General features: G+C 36.6%; 1 protein-coding gene across 2 annotated transcripts; it reads right to left on the bottom strand.

Annotated features, from left to right (window-relative positions):
- Nucleotides 1-1010: 1010 nt before the first annotated feature.
- On the bottom strand, nt 1011-17416 carry LOC106876875 (uncharacterized). 2 transcript variants are annotated; one of them, XM_014925614.3, is made up of 2 exons: nt 17360-17416; nt 1011-7970 (listed from the first exon to the last, which is right to left on the bottom strand). In XM_014925614.3, exon 2 carries the CDS (start codon nt 7865-7867, stop codon nt 4316-4318), a length of 3552 nt encoding a protein of 1183 aa, XP_014781100.1. In that variant the 5' UTR covers nt 7868-7970; nt 17360-17416; the 3' UTR covers nt 1011-4315. The 2 variants fall into 2 exon arrangements, with proteins under 2 accessions (XP_014781100.1, XP_014781101.1); XM_014925615.3 differs by lacking the exon at nt 17360-17416 and adding an exon at nt 12471-12965.
- Between the last annotated feature and the right edge of the window lie 7749 nt (nt 17417-25165).

The following is a 25165-nucleotide window of genomic DNA, read 5'->3' as shown; positions in this document are numbered from 1 at the left end:
CTGTGGTGGAATTTGAACTCAGAACATAGCGACAGGTGAAATACCGCTAAGCATTTCGTCTAGTGCTAATGATTCTGCCATGTTGCCACCTTAATTAAGAGCATAATAACGAAAATCCAGGTGGAGAAAAACTTGCATGTTTATACATAAGCAGCTAAAATGACCGTTAGGAGCAAAATATATTTACGAGTGTTGTGTTTGTGCTTGATTGTCTTGACATTGTAGGACAGTTGTAAATGAGTCATTGTCATTCATTTCTGATTTTCTGCAAAAACATGTCTGGCCATGGGGGGGGGGGGGGTGTTACTTTGCTTGGGAAAAGTTGAGGGTTGGCAACAGGAAGAGGATGTAAAAAAATTTGCCTGATCCATGAGAGCATTAAAAAGTGGAGGTCAAAACAATGATTACGATTTCATTAATAACTCGTTAGCATTTAACAGGCTATAATTAAGCCCAAATATTCTACATGCTTTATGTTCAAACTGGCCAAGCTAGTCAATTCAAAACAATGAAAATAAAAGCATTTACATTTGACAGTGATCCGAATGGTACGTAAAAAGCACCCACTACATTCTTGGAGTGGTTGGCAAAAGGAAGGGCATCCAGCTGTAGAACAGATTGGAGCCTGGTTCAGCCTCCTGGCTCGCCAGTCCCCAGTCAAACTGTCCAACCCATGCCAGCATGGAAAACGGACGACAACGATGAACCAAGGAAGGTAAGATGCACAAGATACCAGGATACAAGTGATAATATTTTAATTCAGTGCATTCTGAGACTTTTGCTGAAATAAACCAATTTATTATTAGGGCATGGTGGTTTGAATAGCATTCATAGTGTTATTTTCATATGAAAACAGCAATTACAGGAAAAGGGACATGCCATTTTGTGAAGCCAGCTCCTTAAGTATGTCTAAGACTAGCCCTTACTTCTAAAACACTAAAATATGTGTCAGCCAATGGGTATAAAAGGAATCAAAAATTAAATTCTAACAGAGAAAAACCATACTAAACTAGTTTGCATGTTTTTATTAAATCATAACAGTAAAATATCTTTAAAAAAAAATGGTTTAAAATATTATTATACAAGAACTTCAACTTGGTGAGAAGAGGGTGAAAAGATGTTTCCCCATTCAATAGGATTTCATTGAGGGTAGTTCTTGGTTCTGACAAAGAAAGTCTATAAATGTTCAATTCCACAACATACACAAATAGATATCAGAAATGGTTCACACAACTGTTTACTTCTACACAGACAGAAAATAAAGAATTTTGGCAACAAAATTAGGCCAAGAGAATAAAGCCATGGACTGTAGTAATAAGAGATGATACTACTATGTTATTGATATGTCTTGTAAGCATCCAGAATTCTATAAAAGACCACCCATTACCGTGGTTAGGACAGTAGGAGACATGGCATTGAAGATACCACAGTTCTGTTGAAATATTACAGCGTTGTTGCAAGAAATTTTGAAAATAAAGAATTCACTAAAATAACTTGTTATTCAGCTGGTGCTTGGAACAAAAATTAACATGAAATTTTGATGGAAGGGTTAATTTGGACTACTTTAAAACAGGAAAATTGTATTGTAGAATGAAAGGCAAAATGAGATGAGCTGGTGTGAAAAGGATCAAATCCTAATTGTCCAGGTTATGCAATAGCAATGAAACAGTCTAATGTTAAACAGAAATTTGACGAGATGATAAATAAGATTTAAAAAATTGTTTAAAGAGAAATCTCTTGGTTTCACTCCCTCTCTCAGCTGAGAGGTTAGTATTTTGCAAGCTCACGGGGTGCATGCCAGCAACACGTAAAAAGCACCCAGTACACTCCGTGAAGAGGTTGGCATTAAGAATGGCATCCAGCTGTAGAAACCATACCAAAACAGACAATTGGAACCTGATGCAGCTCTCTCGCTTGCCAGTTTGTCAAACTGTCCAACCCATGCCAGCATGGAAAACGGACATTAAATGACGATGATAAAAGAAATAATTACAATGTAACACCAAACTGTAATTGGTCACCACACATCTCAATTGTTAATATGCAGTGGATTGTCAGAGGAAATAGCACGTCGATACCTCAGCAAACACAGTGGTGGACTGATTTCTTGTGAATGTATCAGAGATGGCAAAGAAATGGCTTTCATTTATATACTGAATAAAGTGCTGTTACATTTATTTATGGGGGGGGCCCAAGACAAAAACCACAACGAGGACTTTGCCATCACTTCATTGGTGACAAACATGCAAATGAATATTAACAGGATGGTAATGTGCAATGAGTTTTAGAAGCAAAAACACAGACAAAAGAACGACTTATCTATAAATAATAAAGTCCAGCCTCAACTACTCAACACCACCCTGACCAAGAATAAGAGAGGAGGTGGGGAATGACGAGAAGATGAACTAGACGAGATAATTGGTGAGACCCTAGCAAAAGCAATATAATTACTATTAGATTATCTCCCTTACATGAAGCAAATAAAATTAATGGTTTAACAGCGTTTGTGGATGGACACTGAGAACTAAAAACAGTCAAAATTCTTCCTACATCTTCGATCATAATAATAATAATAATCCTTTCTGCCACAGGCACAAAGCCTGAAATTATCAGGGAGGGGAATAGTCAAGTACATCGCCCCCAGAGCTCGATCAGTACTTATTTTCACCCCTGAAAGGACGAAAGGCAAAAGTCAACCATGGCAGCATGTGAACCCGAACATTAAAAAATGGGTGAAATGCCAGTATTTTTGCCCAGTGTGCTAATGATTCTGCCAGCTCACCGCCTTGAATAATAATAATGGAATTTTCAGGAAGAGGACAACATAAAAAAATTATGGGTAAATAAAAAGCAGTTGAAGTTCTTTTCAGATGGAGTAATGACTAATTCTTTAAGAAAGTCTAAGATCCAGAGGCAAGCCAGCATCTAAATGCTGTCTGTGGTTGCTTATATAATAATAATAATAATAATTAAACAAACTAAGTTAAAAAGGTGTTTACAGGTGTGTGTGTGTGTGTGTGTGTGGACAGAGAATTAAGTCCATTAAATTCCAAGAATTTCAAGTGGTTGATTAACTTTATTTCAGAAGAGAGAGAGAGCTATGTAATTAATCTAAATGTTTAAAATCACAAATTTATTTCAAGAGAGCCTCGGATGTCAAACAAACCAGTTGTGATATTTTATCTAAATATTAATATTAAAAAAAAAAATAATAATTTTTAATTGTATTTTTTCTTTTTGATAAAAAAAAAAGGAATGTTGTTTCCCTGTAAAAAAAAAAAAAAAAAAAAAAAGAAAAACCCAAAAGAAACCTGCAATTATTATGGAGATAAATATTTTCCTTTCAACAGTTCCAAAATAGAGTATTTTCTTTTTTTTTTGTCTGTTTTGAGGAGCTCAAATATTTATATATTTCAAGCTTCAGTAATTAAACAAAGAGAAAAAAAAAAAAAAAAAAAAACTAAGGAAAAAATGAAAATTCTGTAAAAATAAGTTCGAAGAGTCTTTCTTGAATGTGATGGGTGTAACTAGAATGTTATTATTATTAATATAATTACTGTGTATTATGTGTGTGTCTGTGTGTGAGTAACATTGATTACGCAAGAAAAAAACCTGGTGGGGGGGGATGGGGGGTGGTAAACTACAAAAGTCATCATGCTGTCAACAAATGGTGACATGTCTATTTCGAAAAGCTCAACACAACACCTCAGCACTTCTGTCTTTGATTCATCTGTACCATTTATACTCAGGTGAAAACATTTTACAGTAGCAGACAAAATGGTTTGCTTGTTTTTTTGTTATTTTTTTGGGGGGGTTTTTTTCAATAAGAAAGTTAATAGAAATTTTCAATTTTTCCAAGAGCAATTATGGACAAAAAAATTAATCATTATTAATACAAGTGATTAATTAATTTGATAACAGCCAAAGATTCTAATACATACATATTTCAATGGCATTCATAGATTTGGGGAGAAGGGAAGGAAAAAAAAAAAAAAATTAAAGTCAAAAGCCATTTGAGTAGTTTTTAGTTCTACATAAAACAGAGACCCTAAGCCCACATCTTTGGGGGAAGAGTTTAACTCCAGACTGGGCAACAGGTCAGTGTTAACAGTTTCATTACATACACAGCATGAGTGACAATTCCCTTGCCGATGACTGCTATTTTGGTTCCTAAGATATAGCATAGTTTCAAGGCAATAGAGATTATTCTCAACAGACATGAAGACTCCAGGAGTAGAGGTAATATTTCTGAATAATGTTCAGGCTGTTTATATATATTATATATGTTTAAGTCATTTTTACCAAATCACTCCATTCATTCGGTGCTGTCTGTAATGTTTTTGTCACTCCCTGATTTCACAGGACTTTTCTTACTATCATAGCTTTCATCAGATTCTTTGGAAGACTCCAGTTTTGCAGAAGTAGAACCATTATTGTTATTGTTATTATTATTATTAGCGGTTGCGTTTTCCTGCTCATCCTGTTTGTCCTTGTCAGCAGCTGTTCCTTTCTGACTCCAGTCGCTCTCCTCTTCACTTTCTTGAGACGCATCGACATCCATCTTCTCAGGTGCTGCAGATTCGGAAACACTGCCAGTCTTACTACTTTCTTTCTTTTTATCAACAGAACCATTTTTGGGGTAATCTAATTTAGTCTTATCAGCAGAGCTACTGCCAGCATTAATAACTTCCACATCATCATCACTATCACTTATAGATATAGATTCGGATTTAGCCTCAAAATTACTATCATTATCTAGAGAAATTTTACTGCGTTTCGCTGCTCTATCGGATTCTTCTGGTTTTCGTTTATGTGATCGAGCTGAACTATTGCTACCTACATCCCCAGAAACGCTGTTTTGCCCGGAATCAATGTTGCCAGATATTGAACAAGGAGAAGCACCACCAGATATATCCAGGTGTAATTTTTTCTCTTTCATTTCTGCGTTGATCTCTTCTGAGTTGAGCCGCTTGAGTTTGATAGAACATTTTTTCAAATGCCTCTCTTCAACGTGCTTTATAAACTCTTGAATGAGTATCTGCTTCTTACACACACTGCAAGCTTTCACCGTTGGAATGCTTATCTGACATCTGTGGTTACCAAGAGAACCCTCTGCTGGCAAAACCATGCCGCATTTTTTGCAAGCCTTATGTACGAGTAGACAATGTTGTGTCAATTCAGCATTGCTCGCAAACGGTACCTTGCAAAACACACAGTAGTTGCCTTTTACCAACTGAGAGGCCGACGAGCCAGGGGTGGCAGTTCCGGTTTTGGTTGCCATAGCCATGGAATTACCACCTCCTTTCTCGTCAAGTTTCACCTTGGCATCCATTGAATTCGAGTTACTACGCTTCACTAAAATACCGTGACTGGCAGCCATGTGGATCTCGGTTTCAGATCGGCTCTGGCACACCTTCCCACAAACAATGCATCGCTTTTGGTTCAGGAAGTCCTGTAAGTTGAGCTGATGGGTGTCAGTCATATGATTAAGCAGATGAGAAACAAGACAACCACAAAGGATGCATACTTGAGAGAGAGAACCCTTGGCATAATGTTTCAAGGAAACCCTGTGTTTCTGGAGGCCTTGGCTAGTCCAGAATTTCTTTTCACAAACATCACAGAAAAGAGGAGGGCATGGTTTCTCGAACATAAGTGCAGGCATCTCAACTCTATGAGCGTAGAAGAAGTGAATACGCAGAGCTTCCCGATCTTTAACATAGCCGCCACACAGCTCACAGATTTCAAACTCACTAACATCATTAATGGGCTGATTGTTGGAAGGTATTAATTTCTGGTTGGCTAAAGACTTGGCAGTAACTACATTATGGCCTTTGACCTGTTGATGCATGTTGAGTAAATCTTTCACAGGAAGTTGTGTCCGCATCAGGCTTAGGTTCTGATGTCCCTTGTTTGGGTTGAGTAAAGATGTTCCACGGATATTATTTTGGGGCATGCCAGGAGAGAAGTGTTTCATTCCAAGATGGTTAACCAGGGGCCGAATTGGAGACTGTTGCTGGAATCGATTCGGTTGCATGTTCCCTCTTGCATTGAAATTTCTCATCTGGTTCCCTGGCACTTGCGGTTGACCTATTTTGGGATGCACTAAAACAGGAATTCTTTGGTTTACATTCATATTTCCTTGATTCATTGGTTTCGACTGAATAGGAGAAATTTTATTAGCATTGAAGTAGCTTGCTCGATTCGCAGCTGCTTGTTGCTGTTGCAACTTAAACTGAGCCTGCTGCGCTTTGATCTGATTTTGTTTAGCTTTATGCAAAGCAATAGCCTTCAGGGCCTCTTCTTTCTCGGAGAGGTAGAATACCCCGTACAAGCTATAATTGATATCAGTTTCAGGGGACGGCGACAAGTGAGTTTTCATTTCAAAGTTCTTTTCACACTTCCACCTGTGCTGCGTTAGTTTACTCTTAGAGTTGTGTTCAAATGGGCAGAGACTACATTGCCAAAACGCTGGCTTTTCCATACTTCGTCCTTTGATGTTGTGCTCAGCCTCCATATGAAAGTTGAAAGCCAGGTTGTTTCTGGTCAGGAAATCACAATAGGAACAACAAAAGTCTTCTCGTTTGTTAACATGTGGATGTTCACGATGCCAAAAATGGACATTGACCGACTCACTAACAAAATTGCATAATTTGCACTTCCTGTAGCTGAGCTTAAGATGTTTCAGTTTTTCAGCAAGCTCCCTGCAGGATGTCCGCATCTTGTCCAGTTGAGAACACTCAACATCTGTTAGTTTGCCAGACTGCTGCTTCCGAGACTGAATATGGATGGCTTCTTGATAAACAGATTGTTTAACAATGTCAAGCCCCAAGTTGTTCAGGAAGTTGGCTAGCGGACCTAGTTTTTCATCAGCTTTCATCAATAGCTCTGCCTTGGCTTTTGCTTTCAAGATGCGTTGAGCCTTGGTTGACATAGAATGTAGAAGCGTTTCTCTCTTGATAGCCTCAATCTGTTCAACACTGGAATTTGGCAAAGTATCTTTAGAATCATCGTTATCGTTGATGTTGAAATTAGAAAAATTAGGTGACGAGCAGAAAGGAGACGTACCTCCTTTTGAAGAATTCATACTGGATTGAGAACTGTTTAGTGGAGACATCGAAGGTATATGAGGTTTGGGAATTTTAGCTCCAGATAGCGGAGCATAATTGTTCTGTTGGTTAGCCAGGTTGAAAGACGGCAGCTCAGGTGGCTGCTGAACCTTATTATGATTGTTGTTAGCACTGAAAGGCCCAGATCGCAGCTGGTTATTGCTGTTTGAAGTGAGAAGAGAATTTGATTGACAATTTGAAGACTGCAAATGAAGACGAGATCTTTCACAAGGATTTAGATCATTAACTTTTCTTTGATTCTCTTTTGCAACCGATTCAAGGCCGTTGTTTGCCGAGTTGATCTTCGCTGCAGTATTTAAAACTTCCACTTCGTCGTCGTCGTCGTCGTTGTTGGTGTTCTTCTTGTTACTGTCAGTTAATTTAATGACAACTTTTAGAGGGTCAGTTTCCCCTTTAGAAGGACTATCAGATTTCTTTTCTGCTTTCTCCAACTTCTCACTAGAAGTAATTATTACGTCAGATTCGTCTTCTACAGTAATCTTATCTACTGGACTTTTGATTTTACTAAGCTGATTTTCTTTGCTTTCTTCGTTATCAATTTTATCTTCGTTTAAAGAGACATTCTGCTGTTGTTCTCCCTTAGACTTATTTCTCAAGAAATCAGATTTTTCCCCAGGAACTAAATTCTTTCCAACGCCGTTCTTCACAGAAGTTTCTAGGTCAGATATGCTGTCGGCACTTTCTTGGCTGCAATTATTTTTCATTTCTCCAACATCCAGGCTAGTGTTGCAACTTTCCATCCCAAATCAATATAGAAGAAGAAAGTTGTGGCAAATTAACATGGTTCACAAGACAATCCAAGAAAATAATGGCAGCAAGCTGGCAGCAAGTACACTTTCCTCACTGGAACAAAAAAAGAGAAAAAAAAATGTCACAAAGTGTTTAACACAGTCAAGCCCCTACCCCCAATAAATAATTCATTTTTTAAAAAAATCCTAAGAACAAGGAATAAGTAATCTCAAACAACTTTCAAGTCGACGAAAAATTTGCATTTTGGCTAAGAAAAAGGTTAATTCCTTTCTAACCATATTCCTGTTAGAATACATTCTTTGTCATTATTAATCTGATGTTTGGAGCACAAACATAAAATTTTTAGCACTTTAACCCTTTTTTTTAGCATATATTTCTGCTGAAATACTACAGTATCTTTGTTTCAGATAGAATTTAGTAAAATAACTTTGTCATTACCAAATTTTGATGGAAAATTCTAATTTAGACCACAAGTAAAAAAAAAAAAAAAGTGCCGTGCCACGTAAAAAGCACCCAGTACACTCTGTGCATCCAGCCGTAGAAACCATGCCAAAGCAGACATTGGAACCTGGTGTGATCCCAGGCCTTGGCAGCTCCTTGTCAAACCGTCTAACCCATGCCAACATGGAATACGGACGTTAAAAAATTACCAGGAATTTTGTATTCATAAAACTAGGGGTGGTCTGAGACAGATTGGTATCAAGAGTTAAAAATGTCAACTCGGATGTTTTAAATTCCGGAAATTTTGGTGTAGTGTGTTGAAAAGACTAGTTGCTTAAAACAAAACATTAGTAAAAATCTAATCTATTCAAACGAGGGAGGGCACAGGTGTATAGATAGAAGTTTCGTTGGAAAATGCAGTAAACAGTGGCTCCAGTTGATTTTAAATCCAAACAAATGACTCGGGATAATCCAGTGTCACTGTATATATACACATAATATACTAATCACCGCTATTATCAGCAACAACATATACATACTGATGTAGTTTTTTGGTAAAAAACATCCTAAGACAATGTCGGCCATGTTTGTGACGAAGGGAAACAACTCGTAACATGGTAACAACAAAGTTATTGAAATGAATTCCAATAAATACTCAGTATTTTTACAATTAATTAATTAATTAGTCATTAAACTTCACGACCATTTTCACTTGTAATCAATTCAAAGACAGGGTTCGTTGCACAGGCTAACAGTACTTTAACCCACCCGTGCCATTTCTCAATATACCACAATTATTTAACATGAATAACTACATTATATTACAAAATATAAAACTAAATTAAAACAAATTGAATAGTTACAAAAAGAACTTCATAAAATTAGCTGAAAATAAAATTCATAAATACACACAAAAAAAAAAATCTCAGTTATTTAAATATACAGAAATGAATTGAAATAAAAAATGCAAACGACATGATTATTCACAAGTCATACATGCATAACACGTCTGTTATGCATGCATCTTAGGCAAGAGTCTTATAATTATAGCTTCTATAGCTTCGAGCTGATCAAGTGGATTTGGTAGACGCTAACTGAAAGAAGCCAAGCTTCTGTCAAAACCGTCCAACCCATGACAGCATGAAAAACGGACGCTAAATTATGATATGTGTCCCACCCCTACCTGACAACCGGTGCTGGTGTGTTTACATCCTTGTAAACTTAGTGGTTCGACAGAAGAGACTAATAGAATAAAAAAAACCTATTACTCGAGTCGATTCATTGACTAAAAATTCTTTGAGGCTGTACTCCAGCATGGCCGTAGTCTAATGAGTGAAACATCTGTTAATTACTTGTAGGGATTCGATGTTTCGAGTTGTAACTCAATTAAAACTTCCTTTATCATCAAATTGAATGAGATGCCAAAAGTGAGGCTGATTCAAACTTGAGCTACATTTAAGTAAAGCTTCTAAAGAAGATACTTTCAAAAAACCTGAAGAGAATTAAACCAAAGCCAGAAATTTTAAGAACATGCCTTATGATTTAAAAAAGCTAGAGACAGTGAACCTTAACATAACATGCAAAAATAAATGTAACTGTAGTTTTAATAACGTTTAACAAATTTAAACCTGAAAATTGTGATTAATTTTTAACAGCTTCTTAACAGTTTTATAGTGGAAACTACAATCTACTTTATATTCAAGAGCAAAAAGTATACAAATTTCTGATTAATCAAACAGCTAGATTTAAGGTAATTCCCTACCAAACTGTTACATGGAAAAAAATGGGTCTATTATTGATGTAGGGCTCAGAGATTCCATATATTTTGGCTTCGGATTCAATGATGATGGTTTTTACAAAGAAGATAAAAACAAACTCCATGTAACTTAGAATGTCTTGTAGTTTACTGATTCTAATATATGCAATGACATTAAGTAAGCTGATTTAATAAAAAGTCAATCAGTGTTGATCAAGTCTCAATTATATTGAACAGTCCTGATTAATAATTCAGATAAAATTGAGCTTCATTATCTTAGAGCAACACAACACTTTGGCCCTCTTAGTTTTTGCATTCCTTCAGAAAGGGAGTTTTATCAAATTAAAACATGGGCATTTTTAAAGATGGATGCTCTTCCTACAGTTAAACCACCCACCGAAACTCACCATGGGGCCCCAATTAAATTACTGAAGTACAATTGGGGTCAACAGTCTTCTGGCAGAGCCAATGAGCTTCTCTGCAATGGGGAAATATTTCCACGACCAAGCAAATGGTTGGAATGAAATGAAAAACCTTTACAAAATCCATCAATAACAACAGGTTTTTAAATTATAATTTGGCAAAGAAGCAAATATCCATGAAGATCAACATCATCCAGATTACAAGCTTTGATATGTAGAAAGTCTGTTTGTCATCAGATGACAGAATTTTAAATGGTACCCCAATGTGTAGAGACAGTGAAGAATCCTCAACATTTTCTCTGAAGTTAAGACTTGGAATACATAAGAGCCATGATTTCAATTAAAGCAACAGAATAAACTGGTAGAATATTAATTGAATCATCCTTAACTTTCTTTCGGTAGTGGTTCTAAACCCATTTTTTTTTTATCCAGACCCATCTGATTCCTACTTTACTCTGGTGGACACTCATAACTATTCAATTTAAAAAAAAAATCCTATTATGTTTTTATAATTTCATTGGGAATTGTATAAAAGGACAACTGTTAAAATATTTTGTGCATTACACAAATTTTTAACAACAAAATATTATATGGATCACTGATGTAAAGCATTTTTAAGGAAATATCATTTCCAGTAAATTATAATAAATTCTTATTGGGAATTAGATCCAATCTAAAGAATCTTAATGGTTGCATCTGATGATAGATAACCCACCTGTAAATAGTAAGGTGTCGGTTCCACCAACCATGATACACCTTTTCAGTGGAATCTTTAGTTTCTGATTACCATCTGACATTCTTAATCTAATCAATCCAATGCATGTTTTATACAGGATTGATTTGTTATTGATCTCATCACAAATATTAGCAACTGGAAACATCAACTACTTAAAAATTATCATCAATAATAATGCAAGAGGCAATTATTACAAGGAAGACACAGACAATACATCTGACCACACCTTTTCCATCCTACACCAAAATTAAATACTATTATACACGAATACCTTCGATACAAAATTATTTCGGACGGCACTATCTAAAAAAAAATAAAAATTATAGTATCTGATATCGTTTTCAAATAATTTAGACATAATAAAATAATGTCTATTTATTTCCTTGCTTCTGAGGAAAGAACTGATGGTTTAATTCTTCAACACAAGTGTATGGCAATGTTGAAGTGACCGGCATGACTATAATTATGAAGAAAAAAGGGAGAACATTAGTTATAATAATACAAACACATAAGACTTTAGATACAAATATATAGAACTTGGAGAAAACTAATAAATTATTTCAAGTAGTTTAATGATTGAGCTGATCTTTAAACACTGAGATTCAACAGAAAGTTTTTGAAACCTATTTTAAGTGAAGTTTAAATTTCTAAATCTCACAAAGTTAACAAGAAATATTTTAATTCCTACTTCAAACATTTTTGGGTGTTTCGGGGGAAAATACAGCATCATTTTAAATTTGTATTTAAGCAAAATAATCTGGGGGAGAGAAAACATTTCAGTAACACGGAAATCGGAGCCTAAATTCCAACACAGTTCTTATAATTGAGATGTTATTAAATTCACCATGACTTATATAATACAACATTAAACGGTATGTCTATTTAGATACATGTGTAAGATATAGATTATATATATATATATATATATATATATATATATATATATATATATATATATATATATATAATATATATATATATATATATATATATATATATATAAAGGAGGCGCCAGAAGTGGGTAACGATTGTAGAAGTGTGGGTAGAATTTAAAAAATGGGAGGGAAAGTGAATAGGAAGAGAAAAAGAGAGGTGGTTGATGATAATAATTCGATCAGGTACTTGATGATTAGACATGATATCGAACATGGAAAACAATAATCACACATACAACAACAAAGATAAACTAGAAAATCATAATTAATGAGAAATATATATATAAATAATGGTGAACTAACCAATATTGGACGTTCGATTTGTATGGATGGTTTTAACGGAGGAGTTAGAGAAGGAAGAAGGAAGGAATTTGAAGGCGAAACCCCATGCGTTTGCACAAAGGGAAAATAAGAGGAGTTTTTATGGCGGGGAGGAGGAAAGAAGGAAGGAAAACAGGAAGCAACAGAAGGGAAAAAAAAAAGAATACAAGATATTTTAGAGAAACTACAATAGAGAAATTATTTTAGTATTTTTTCCCGCAATTTAACAAACCGGCTCAACACACATTCAATGATGGTGGTGGTGGAGGAACAAGAAGAAGAAGGCAAGGTGCTCTCTGTCTCTCTCTTTCTGTCTCTTATTTTTTCCACGCGTTGAAGCTGTCTAGAAGAGATTGAATGAAGAAGAGAAGACTAGAGCTCAGGGAGACAGCAAAGGGAGACAGACGGAAGGAGACAGCCAAGCTTAACGTTAGAAGGGGAGGAGTGGTGTACCAAGTAGACAGTGTCTGTCTGTGTGTCGCAGCAGTTAACCAACACACAGACACACACAACACACGTACACACATTTATATATGTACGTATACACACACTACCTCACCAAACACATACGTATACAAATATAATCACACATTATATATATATATATATATATATATATATATATACACATACACACAGATATGAATAGATAATTATATATATATATATACATACATACACACACACATATATATACATACACACACACACATATATATATATATACATACACATTACTACTACTAGGACACAGAGAACAATGTCGAAATGTAATTTTCCTTACGAAGTCTACTTAATATAATAAAAAAATACACCGTTTCTACTGATAGATTCTATACTTTTTCACTTGTTTCGGTCATTTCATGGCATTACAAGTAATTTTCAGAGAAATTGTAAGAATTCTGTAAATTATGTTAATCGTTAAAACTGCGAAAACGTTGAGGGAGTTTGGAGAGAGAAAACAGAAACGATATAGTGTTGATGGAAGCCAAACAAAAAGCACGACTGGTTTCACTTATTAATAACAGTGTAAATGACCTACAACACTTAGTTACTCTGTTCTTTGCTTCAATCATTCAAATATCTTTCAAGTGACTGCTTTTCTCCATCAGAAAGTCTTAATGTGCTGTAGTGTTGATGCCTTCCTCAGACAAAAAAATCTTTCGGAAGAGAAAACGAAAGAAATCTGAGGGAGAGAGAGAGAAAAAAAAAAGCTAAAATAAAATAACATCTAAAATGGTAAAGCTTAATTAAAGGTGGTTCGCGGTCGATTAAACACTAAAATAATAAACGAAGTGGTTTGTATGGAGCTTGCAAGAGATCGTTCTCTCCATGTTGCAGCCATTAATGACCTCCTCCACTCAATCGAGGATCAACAGTTCTGCAACAGTAATTCACACTTTCACTGTCTCACATCACTCTAGTTTCTTCTTTATATCTTCCTGAAAAACATGCTGCAAATCTTTCAATGGAAACTATTTTAGATTACACAAACTTGTTTTCGAAAACACATTCCGTATTATTATCTCAACTATTATATTTTCTTAACGTTATCACAAGAAAATGCCTGGGATATCTCAAAATAAATTTGTTCTGTAAAACAATATTTATTATTGCAGTGGCTTCGATTGTTTAATAATGAATAGTTGATGAAATGTTACGGACGAGGTGCTGAGAGTAAGAGGTGTAAGACTACGACCGGTAATAAAATAAAAGACATGTCATAAGCGTAATGATATCGTAAACAAGACGAGATAGGAGGAAGAAATAATACAATGAAGCCGGTCACAGACTTTAAATAGAAATGGTTGTTGTTTTTTTTTTAAAAAAAGGAACACATTTGAAGTAAAAGTGAATGAAGCAGCAGCACACCTGATTCGGTTATTTATAGATGGATTGGTACCAGTAAGATCAGTGTGTACTTATCTACTACCTACTATACATACATCTGTTCCGATATTGGGGGAATAACTACTGTGGTTGTAACACACACATATACAGTTGAACAGGTAACTAAACACACACACACACACATACAAGAGAAAATGAATAGGCAACTACACACACACTGACTGAACAGACAACTACATATACACACTCAACCTAAACAAGCAACCGCGCGCGCGCGCGCGGAGTGAACAGTCAAGTACATACACAGGTTGAATAGGCAACTATATACATACACATATATACGCACAAAGAGTGAACAGTCAAGTACATCATACACACACAGGTTGAAGAGGCAACCACACACACAGCTCAAGCAGTCATCTACACACACACACACACCAGCGAACACACGAACACAATATATATACATCCGTGCCGCGCACGCACAGCACAATGAAATTCCTGGCAGTGTATATATTATACACACTCTATATACGCAGTAACTGGCTGTAGAGAAAATGGTAGTAGTAGTAGTAGTAGTAGTAATCGTAATGGTGGTGGTGTTATACTACTATAGAGATTGAGGGGGAAAATGGGCAGACGATAGGAATAAACAGTTATTGTTTCATTGTTGATTGAATGATGTTAATAAGGACAAAAATAAACAGGTCAGATAGAACAACCGGTAAAAGCAACAAAACATTAAAGACTACACACACACACACACACATATATATATATATAATCTCCATAGGCGATACATATAACGTATAACTTGGTGATGATGATGATAGCAATGATGGCGGCTATGATGAAGTATAAAAGACAGAAAGCAGAAATTACTCTCCTTGTTTTATATATAATATTACGTGATCGGCGAAACTCTGACTAGAGCCAAAGAGTAATCTAAACAATTTACACTCCCTGCTTCTACAGATATATATATATATATATATATATATATATATATATATATGTATATATATATATATGTATATATATATATATATATGTATATGTATATTATTGAATGGCTTCTTAAGGGGATCTTGTGTGAAAGAAATCCCCGGTTGAAATGAGACGGAAGTCTATTATTTTATTTAGTCTTCATTTTGTGAAGTGTGAAATGTTTGTATAGATATATTTGGTCGACACGATGCCAGTGAGCAAGCGAAGAAGAAGAAACCGGCGAGTTTCCCCATAATAATTATTCTAAATGAGAGAACATATGTGTGTAAATGGTGTGTCCTCTCAACTCAGCTGAAGCACATTGAATATATGAAGACAGAGCGAGAGAGAGAAATGTGTTATGACTGTGGAGTGGAAATACCTCAATAAATAAACGATATTTTAAATCTAAAATAAAACCAGCAGAATAAAGTGTGGAGGAGACGAGAGAAGGAGAATATCCCTCCTTTTAAATGAAACATGTGTGCCGGTGGCTTTGATCAATTAGAAGAGGTGGAGGTACTATTTATTGTAACAGGAAAAAAAGATGATGAAGGAGGCGCGGTGGTGCTTACGATATCTTGCTCTTTCCTGTTATATTTTATTCATGTTGTAGACTTCAGAGTGGATATGATGGAAAGAGGAAAATACTAAGAGACATGACAATGAATGAAAGACTGATCAGAGAAACGTAAGTTGAGATTATAAGGTAAATATGAGAGAAATAGAGACTACAGAATGAGGGAGACTACATAATGAATGAGGGAGACTATATAGTGATTGAGGGAGACTATATAGCGATTGAGGGAGAGAAACTAGTGATTGAAAGAGAAAGACTTAAATAGACTGAAAGAAGGAATAAGATATTGAATGAGAAATAATAGAGAGAGAGAGAGAGATTAAAATGAAGTCATACTACACAATGAATATGTGTGTGTGTGTGTGTATATATATAGAGAGAGATTCACTATGTATAGATAGATATATATATATATATATATATATATATATATATAGAGAGAGAGAGAGAGAGAGAGAGAGAGAGAGAGTGATAGTGATATATATATATATATATATATATATATATTGTACATAGAAACAATGGAGATCAGTGGATATATATATATATCCATGTGTTTGTGTGTAGAGGAAAGAGAGGCTACACAGTAACTAGAGACGAACAGACAGACATTGACTGAGGATGTTTTTTTTTTTGTTTCTATCAACTTCGAAAAAAAAAAAATCACAATTTTTAGATTTAATTAGATTTATGAATTATCTTAACAAACAATATAAGAAGTTGAAGAATAAATATCAATAAAAATAACCAAGGAACAAGTTAAAAGAACGAGAGAAAAAAGGACAAACTATAAATATATATACACACACACACACGAGTGTATATGTGTGTGTGTGTAGGAGCGTATTTACGTATATGTGTGCATATATTTATGTATATATGCATGTATAAAAACGTATGTATATATATATATACACACACATATATATAGATGTATATGGGTGTATATACGGGAAATATAGACACAACGCTATCAGCCCCCCCCCCCCTTATTCTGGCCGATAAAAACTCAAATATTAAAGTCATCAAAAATTACTTCTTTGGGCGCTGAAAAACCTCACTATTGTCTTTAAATACATATTAACCTGTTCCCTATGTATATACACGTATGTATACATATATATATATACACACACATCTACCGTATATATATAAATGTATGGATGTCGAAATCAAACGAGATCACGCTTTCTTTCAGCCACTGCCTTTCTCTCTCTCTCTCTCACATGATATAAGCATTTATATATATATATATATATATACTGAGATACATATATACATACATGTATATATGTGTGTATATATACATTTCCCCCTCTCACAGCAGTTAGGCTTATTAACAAACGAACAAGTGAACGAGCGAGCGGTTTTAATATCGGATCTTTTTCGCTTCACCGGTCTCTTAACAATTTTACTAAAATACATCAGGATGATCCCGTATTAGGGTCCTTACCTGGGCGAGAACCCGCTGATGTTGTCCTTGCCTGTGTGTCTTAATAATCCGTCGAGTGGCGGGCTGGGGTTGATGGCGATATTAAAAGCCTCTCTCTCTCTCTCTCTAACACACTTTTTACTCCACCTCAGCCGTGGCCGATAACTCTCTGATACTCTCTCTCACTCTCACTCCCCCTCTCTATATATACACGCATTTCCCTCTCTCTCTCTCTATCCCCCTCTCTCTCTTTCTCTCTGTCTCTGACACACACACATACACACACAAAGGCGCTTCCTGTCTTCAAGATGGCGGAGACCGGATCACGTGATATTTCGGCAATTGACGTAATATTTTCCAACCTTCCTGCATAATAATTAGGTCGGTGATCATCGACCAATAGGAAGGCGAGTATGCAAATTAAGTTTTAGAGTGTGGCAGGGGCAAGGGCAAAATAGGATAGGGGTAGGATAAAAATTGGAAATGGGGTGGTAAGAAATTTTATCGATTCTGAAAAATGTATTTAAGCCAAGCGAGATTTTACCTTATATGGGCAATGGTATCAATAAAAATTGGGTAAAAATGAGATTTTGCGAGAAGTGGTTAATTCTTTATGTGTTGTTGCATTGCAACAAGTCTGCTGGTCTGGGTACATTGGTTTTCTTCCAAACCAAAACCAACCAACTTTCCAAGGAACCAATGCATTTTTATTGATGGACTCGCAAAGTTTCTCCAAAGTTTGTCCAAGTTTCTATTCTTGATGCAAAAGTAACAAAATCGATAAATAAAATTTTAAAAAATACATGTACTTGTTGCAAAAACAAGTTTTAAGTTCCCTAAAATGTTTAATATCTTTGATGACAGTTTGGGAGATTACACTTCTTAAAAGACAAACAGAAACACGGCTTGGAGGCATTTACCAGATCATGCTTTAGAAACTTCACTTTCAAAGAATTTTCGTTTACAGGACGTAACGGCTTTTTTTTTTTTTTTTTTTTTAAAAAAGAAAAACCTCTCAAGATGATCAATTGCAACAAAGAAAACTTTTGTTTGGAATTGGACATAAATGAGTTTCACGATTGTCTTTCACAATTTTCAGAAATATATTTTTATTTCATTGCTCTCTGGAAGTCAACTTTAGCAAAGATATCTTTAAAAATGGCGAAAATTCTCAAAGTTACAGTTTCATAATTATCAGGCTCCATTGTGATCATGAGAATATAGTCGGAAACTAAATGGGATTAGAAAACATTCTTCAATCTATCGCTTGAGAAAGACCAATTTCTTGATAATGTCTTTGGAATCTTGTAAGATTTTGTTACCTGTCTTCTCGCAGGCTCAAATATCTGTTCTGAGATAAACGATTGTTATTAAAGAACAAACTCTGAGCAAAGAATATCCTAAGAAATTTTTAGCAATAGGGAAAGAAAGAATTTGAAATTCAATAAATAGAATGTTACAGGATAGAAGCGCAAGACGGATTCTTCAAGCCAAGCTAACCGGCAGGTGACTTAAGAGTAAATCAAGAACGAGATGGTTGGATAGAATCCATTGTTTGTTATTCGCGCTTGAGAATCCAGCAGGAAAATCTGATGGCAATTGCTTCTGAAGTGACCAAGTGGCGGAGGCACTGGTTGACTCTACCCCCCAACAACTCTACTAAGAACTGTGAGCAGAGAAGATGGATGGACGGATGGGTAGATATAGTTGGTATCAAAATAGCTCTCAGGAAAAAGTTTTATATCTCTACATAATAACCATTATCATCTGGCCGAGCTTGCTCGGACATTTTAAACCCGCACACATCATTCATCTCGGCCCTGCATTGGTTGAGGGAGGTCTTCGGGAGGCATCCAATGTCTCTAGTGAGTTGATCTACGTAGGTTGTATTCGGACGATCAGCTCGAGTACAGCCATGCTTTGGCATCCATAGTAGTATGCCACTTGACAGCTCTTGTTTAGCTCGCTAGCAATGTCCTGTAAAGCACAAGTGCCTTTCCCTTATAATGGTGGAAACAGAAGATCTTTATACAGCTGTTTCTTGGTGAGATGAGTTCTCTAAGATATTTAAGTTCCAATCTAACTTATATAACAACAAATATAAATATATATATATTTATATATAAATATCGGTTGGTTGGGTTTTTTGGTTGAATTCTCCATCTACGTTTTACATCGCATAGATAGAAGGCGAGAGAGAGAGAGAGAAGAGAGAAGGGGAGAGAGAGAAGAGAGAGGGAGAGAGGAGAAGAGAGAGGAGAAGAGAGAGGGGGAGAGAGAGAAAAGAGAGGGAGAGAGGAGAAGAGAGACGGGGAGAGAGGGGAGAGAGAAAAGAGAGGGGAGAGAGAAGAGAGAGGGGGAGAGAGAAAGTAAAGTAAGATAGAGGGATAGGGATAGGGGGGGGGGGAGAAAGTTAGCAGAAGAGGTGCAGGATGAGTGCTTATACTAGGCTTAACGGCAGGCATTAGACACGCACGCACACACTGTGAGAGAGGAGAAAGAGGGAAGGGAATAAATAAAACAGTAGTGATAGGAGGAGTTACACAAACAAGAAATTCATTGTATTTAACATTATTTTAAGGTAATAAATATTTTTATTCTGAAAATTATCATACGTTTCATCTTTGTGTATAAGCAGAAAGAAATTTGCTAAAAGGTAAATTAATAGTTATTGTATGAATACCATATTTCCTGACATTACCCAGAGTGGCAAAAATAGTCCTAAAGCTATCAGTCATAAGACGGGAAACACGCTTGTGTTTTAATAACTTACTTTACCAGAAACAGAAAATGGAGTGAAAGACTGTATGGTCTTTTGTGAAGTCTGCGGTCTTCTGTCGCAATAGTTTCTTGTAGCCCAAAAGTTACCTTGTATATGTTTGCTTCAAATATTTCACGATGCATTGTAAAACTAAAGAGAATGAAAGCGTTCACTGGAAAAAAAAAAAACATTTATAAGTTTAATGGACAGCAAAATTTATTGCTTTCATTTATGAATTTACACTTGAAATTAAGGAATCAGCATTTTACACACATGCGCACACACATACGCACACACACACACACACACATATGGAACAGGATAACAAAAAAGAAAACACCTACAGAAGAAGTTGACTATATTGAGGCTGATGGGTCAAAAGAATATTGGTCGAAATAAAAAATTAAAACAGCCACCAAGTTAAAACACAACTCTCCAGATATTATTGCATGGGACCACAAGGGAAAGATATGTTCTGTAGTGAAAATCAGCTGCGTTCTGGACACCATAGTGGTTAGAAAAATACCCGAGAAAGCGGACATGAATGGACCGTTGATAAGGAGTTTGCAAATTTCGTGCCTAAAATACACTTTCAACTTCATTCCTATTATTGTTGGAATAACAAGATACGTATTAATCCGTCCGGAGCAAAATATGGCTGAATTTGGGATTTCGAGAAGAGAATTCAAATCTTTAATTCACATGCAACAAATGATCAAGATATCTAGGATTATAAATATTCCCAAGACCTTCTTAAGATTTAAACGATGATGGTTAAAACAAGAGATTTTCCTTTACAACCTTGCTACCAAATTACACATTTTTGTACATTTGTGGCAACGATGGATGCTTCTTGCAGCAGGAGTCCACAGACCTGACCACCCTCACTGAGACATGCCTTCACTCCGTCATGAAGTTTTTTATTGAGTGTTTTGCTTTTTCGGTTTTGCAAACGATATTGTACAATACATAATGGAGACGTTGGAAATCGAACGATTCCTGTGTCTGAAGCTTTTTTAAAGAGAGGAAAGTCCTTGCACAGGACCAATCCAACTCTGTAAACAACGAATGCATTTTCCCCCAAAGAAGACCTAATCTACATCATTAGGTGCAAACAAAGTCACAGGTGTTACATCAGAGTTTTCTCCTCCAAGAAAGATATCAAAGACAAAGCCTAAGGGTCTCTCACTCTTAGCTGTTCGATGGTCGTTGACTCAACTCAGTTCATCTGACCTTTGACACGTTGCATATTGTCCTGCAGGGTGTCCAACAAAAAACACCCTCCTTACCAAACAGGTTTAGTTGGGTTGCCTGTATTGTGACATGTCACCAGTAGCATACATATATACACATACATACGCATACACACATGTATACACACACACATGCACACATACGCATACACACACAGACACACACAGACACACACACACACACACACACACACACACACACACACACTCACACAACTTGGTCGCTCGCTGAGTGTGACTCGGGAGCTTGTGCCACGCATTTTTTAATCGTTTTAGGCCCCAATATAGTCGCAAGCAAGCATGGACGTTTTCTTGACTCTCCCACCCATGACTTAGTGGAATATCAAGAATGTAACAACTGGAGAGAGAGAGAAAGAGAGGGGGAGAAGGGAAAGAGAGGGAAGGATGGAGGGATACACCAATATTTACCGGGAGGTTATGTTCCTTTGCGTTCTAACAATTCTGCCAGTTCGCTGCCTAGGACTCATTTAATAATAATATCGTTGGAGTCTCTATGCGGCCGTTCGACCTATTACAAATAGCAACCAAATCTCCCTCAGATCACAGCTTTCCGTCGTTAAAAAGAAAGGAATCAGTAAGTCTTATCATTTTCTCTTTATCACAGGTTTTATTGGAGCTCCTGGAGTCTTGCATGCGTAGGGGTCTTCATAATAATAATAATAATAATAATAATAATAATTATTATTATTATTATTATTATTTGACAAAAACTCTCAGCTTATTTTGCTGGATATGATGGAAAGCATCGGCTGTCCACAGCCAGCAGACTAAGGTGACACTTGTTTTACTGGTCATGCTTCAAGAACCCTGCGAAGAATTCTTTTAGTTCCAAGCAATGCTGGTTTTTGTAAGTGTTCTTAAAAACAGTTTGATTTGGCCCCATGCAACTTATTTCTTACAGAAACCTAACTCTCTCACGCACGGATAATCGAATGGAGAGATATAGAGAGTCGAATATGCGTGCACACACGCGCGCATATTTGTGTGTGCGTGTGTATGTGTGGTAGGGCTTTTGTCGATAATCGTATATCCACAGATATACTTATGCTAGTGCAAGATTTTTCAGGAAGACTGGCAGTTGGCCGGCCATGCATGAAAATCTTCTCCCCTCTTCGCCACCTACGTTCATTCAAGAGTTAAACCATGCCAAGTGTCGTAGCAGGTGTTGCTGTCAGAACACAAAGGGCTGGAACAAACACCATAAGACATCTTGTCCAATCTTCAAACAGTTCCGCTAATCCACCATCTTGGATTGATACTGTTTTTATCGACCCTGAAACGATGGAAAGCAAAGATGACCTCAACGTGATTTGAACTCAAAACGTAGCGTTGCGACGAATTCCAAGGGGCATTCTATCCAACGTTGGTTGGATAGTAGCAAACTAGAGACGTTGTAAGTAGGGGATAACTAGTTAGGAGAATGTTCCTGTTGGGGATAAAAGCCTCCAATAGGGACTTAGTAAAGGCTTTGGTTAAGGCGGCAAGCACGCTGGGCAAAATGCTCAGCGGCGTTTCGTTAGTCTTTGCATTCTGCGTTCAAATTGCACCGAAGTCTACTTTGTCTTTCATCTTTTCCGAGTTGATAAAATAAGTACCAGTTGATCATTGGGGTCAATGTAATCAATTTACCACGCACCCCTGAAATTGCTGTTATTGTACCAAAATTTGAAACCAATAAAGACTTTGGTTCCAAGTTCTGAGCACATTACTAAGTACAGCAGAAAACTGAAGAAGGACGGGGAAATGATGTGATTTTAACAACCAAGATGAAGACACTAATTTGAATATATCAAAGTATAAATAGCAATCCCTCGTCAGAAATACAGAGAAAATTAATCTAAAAACCATGATTTCTTTCTCTATTTTCTTATGATGTTAAAAAGTGTGAGACAATCATAGTATAAGATGAAAAAAAAATGCTGAACCAATCAAAAGTATTGAATCAAAGCAACGTATTTAGGACGTAAGTTAAATAAAATGCAATGACCGGCTGCAGTTTTTTTCTTTGATGGACTCAACAACAATGAAGTGGGGAAATATTAAAATTGGTTGGGCTTGTCTTTTTTTCCCTTTTACTTGATGGACCTCGAAGAAGGAGCTGAGCCCATAGCCTTCTCAGGCCGTTCAAGATTGGCGAGATTGATGCTTGAACTCAAGAACTATTGACTTTTATTTCATCTTTTAATCAGATACTCATGACTCTCTACAGGACCTCCAAAAACTTATAGAAGGGAGAAAAGAATACGTCTTCAAACCTCAAATCTTCATTGTGTCTTTTCTGCAGGCATTTCCATGGTTATTGCTCTGATGAACTTTCTGGTTTGGTGCCCTCTCTCAAGACTTTTAAGCATGTCGACCTCTTCTCTTTCCAGGCGCAGCGTTTCTCTAAGCTTCCTGTTAGTCATAAATCCTTTTATTCTAATAGCTTCTTTCCTCGAACTGTTACTTTCTAGAACTCATTATAATCCTTTTGTTTTGCTCTGGTTTGTGATATCCAGCTCTTTAAGCTTTCTGTCAATCAGGGGCGGACTGAGCCGTTGGTCAATCGGCCACTGCCCGAGGGCCCGGAGCTCTGTGGGACCCGCACTCTACATGTTAACTCTACTAAAACACACATTCAAAGGGGCCCGGTAAACAGTTATGCCCGAGGGTCCTTAATATTCTCAGACCGCCCATGCTGTCAATCAACACCTATTGAGTTTATAGGCCTCTTCTTTCCCGTTTTTGTAGTGCTTTATGCTTGCAACAGAATAGACACTGCTTAAGAAAAGTTAAAACTGATGGTTACTTCCATTTCCTTAGCGTTAAGAGGATGAGAGATGAACCATCCCCTGGAAAGGACTATAGTGTTTCGCTGATATACTTTCCCAATGGGACAAAATAACAGTAAGCCAACGAATCAAATGTTTGTTCCACAACGTATTGGTCACCTACAAAAGGTATTCATACCACTCACGGAATAAACTGATGGAGGCACTATAGGGTCACTCAAACTGCTAGAAACGACAGCTAAATCTTCCTCAAAAAGGAAGTAAGATATTGGATAATGTTGGAGAGAGGGACAGACTGATCAAGGCTGAAATAGTTTTGATTATTGGTGTGCTCTGTCAGGACTGACTCAGGGCTAAACTATTACGACAAACAGCTAAATGAATCCAGTCTCTGCCACAGACACGGCGCTAGTGACAATATTGATCCAATGGCCCAATGGTTAGTTATTCAGCACCTTACCGTCTTGACCATAGATATTTTCACTTACAGGTAACACACGAGAAAACGTGGTCGCTCAACCCGTTATATAGCACCTATGGACTCTACTGCCTTAATGGTAGAGCACAATGTTACACAATGTTACACAATGCAGCCTATAAACATACACACGGATATATATATATATATACATGCACACGTGTGTTTAGAATATACATACACACACGCATATGCACTCACACACATACATACATACACACATACACACATACATACACACACATACATACACACATACACACACACACACACATTCACTCTCTCTCTCTCTCTCTCGATATATATGGCTGCAATGCCTTTGATCATGTCTGCTTGAACAAAGTTGACCTGGGGGATAAGATATCTCCATCACCACCACCACCACCACCACCACCACCACCATTATCACAACAACAGCTACTACCACCACCACCACCACCACCACCACCACCACAACAACAACAACAACAGCATCAGCATATGACTTGTGTTCTTATGACAGCTTCACTGGTTACATTACATTCGACCATTTTAATTCAGTGT

Source organism: Octopus bimaculoides, chromosome 1 (assembly GCF_046866305.1).
Source record: "Octopus bimaculoides isolate indiv1 chromosome 1, ASM4686630v1, whole genome shotgun sequence".
Lineage (NCBI taxonomy): Eukaryota > Metazoa > Mollusca > Cephalopoda > Octopoda > Octopodidae > Octopus > Octopus bimaculoides.
The sequence above is the reverse complement of the archived record's forward strand: the minus strand, read 5'-3'. Positions and strand labels throughout refer to the sequence as shown.

Coding starts and splice junctions, on each gene's coding strand:
- LOC106876875 (XM_014925614.3), bottom strand. CDS start 7,867: ATGGAAAGTTGCAACACTAGCCTGGATGTTGGAGAAATGAAAAATAAT.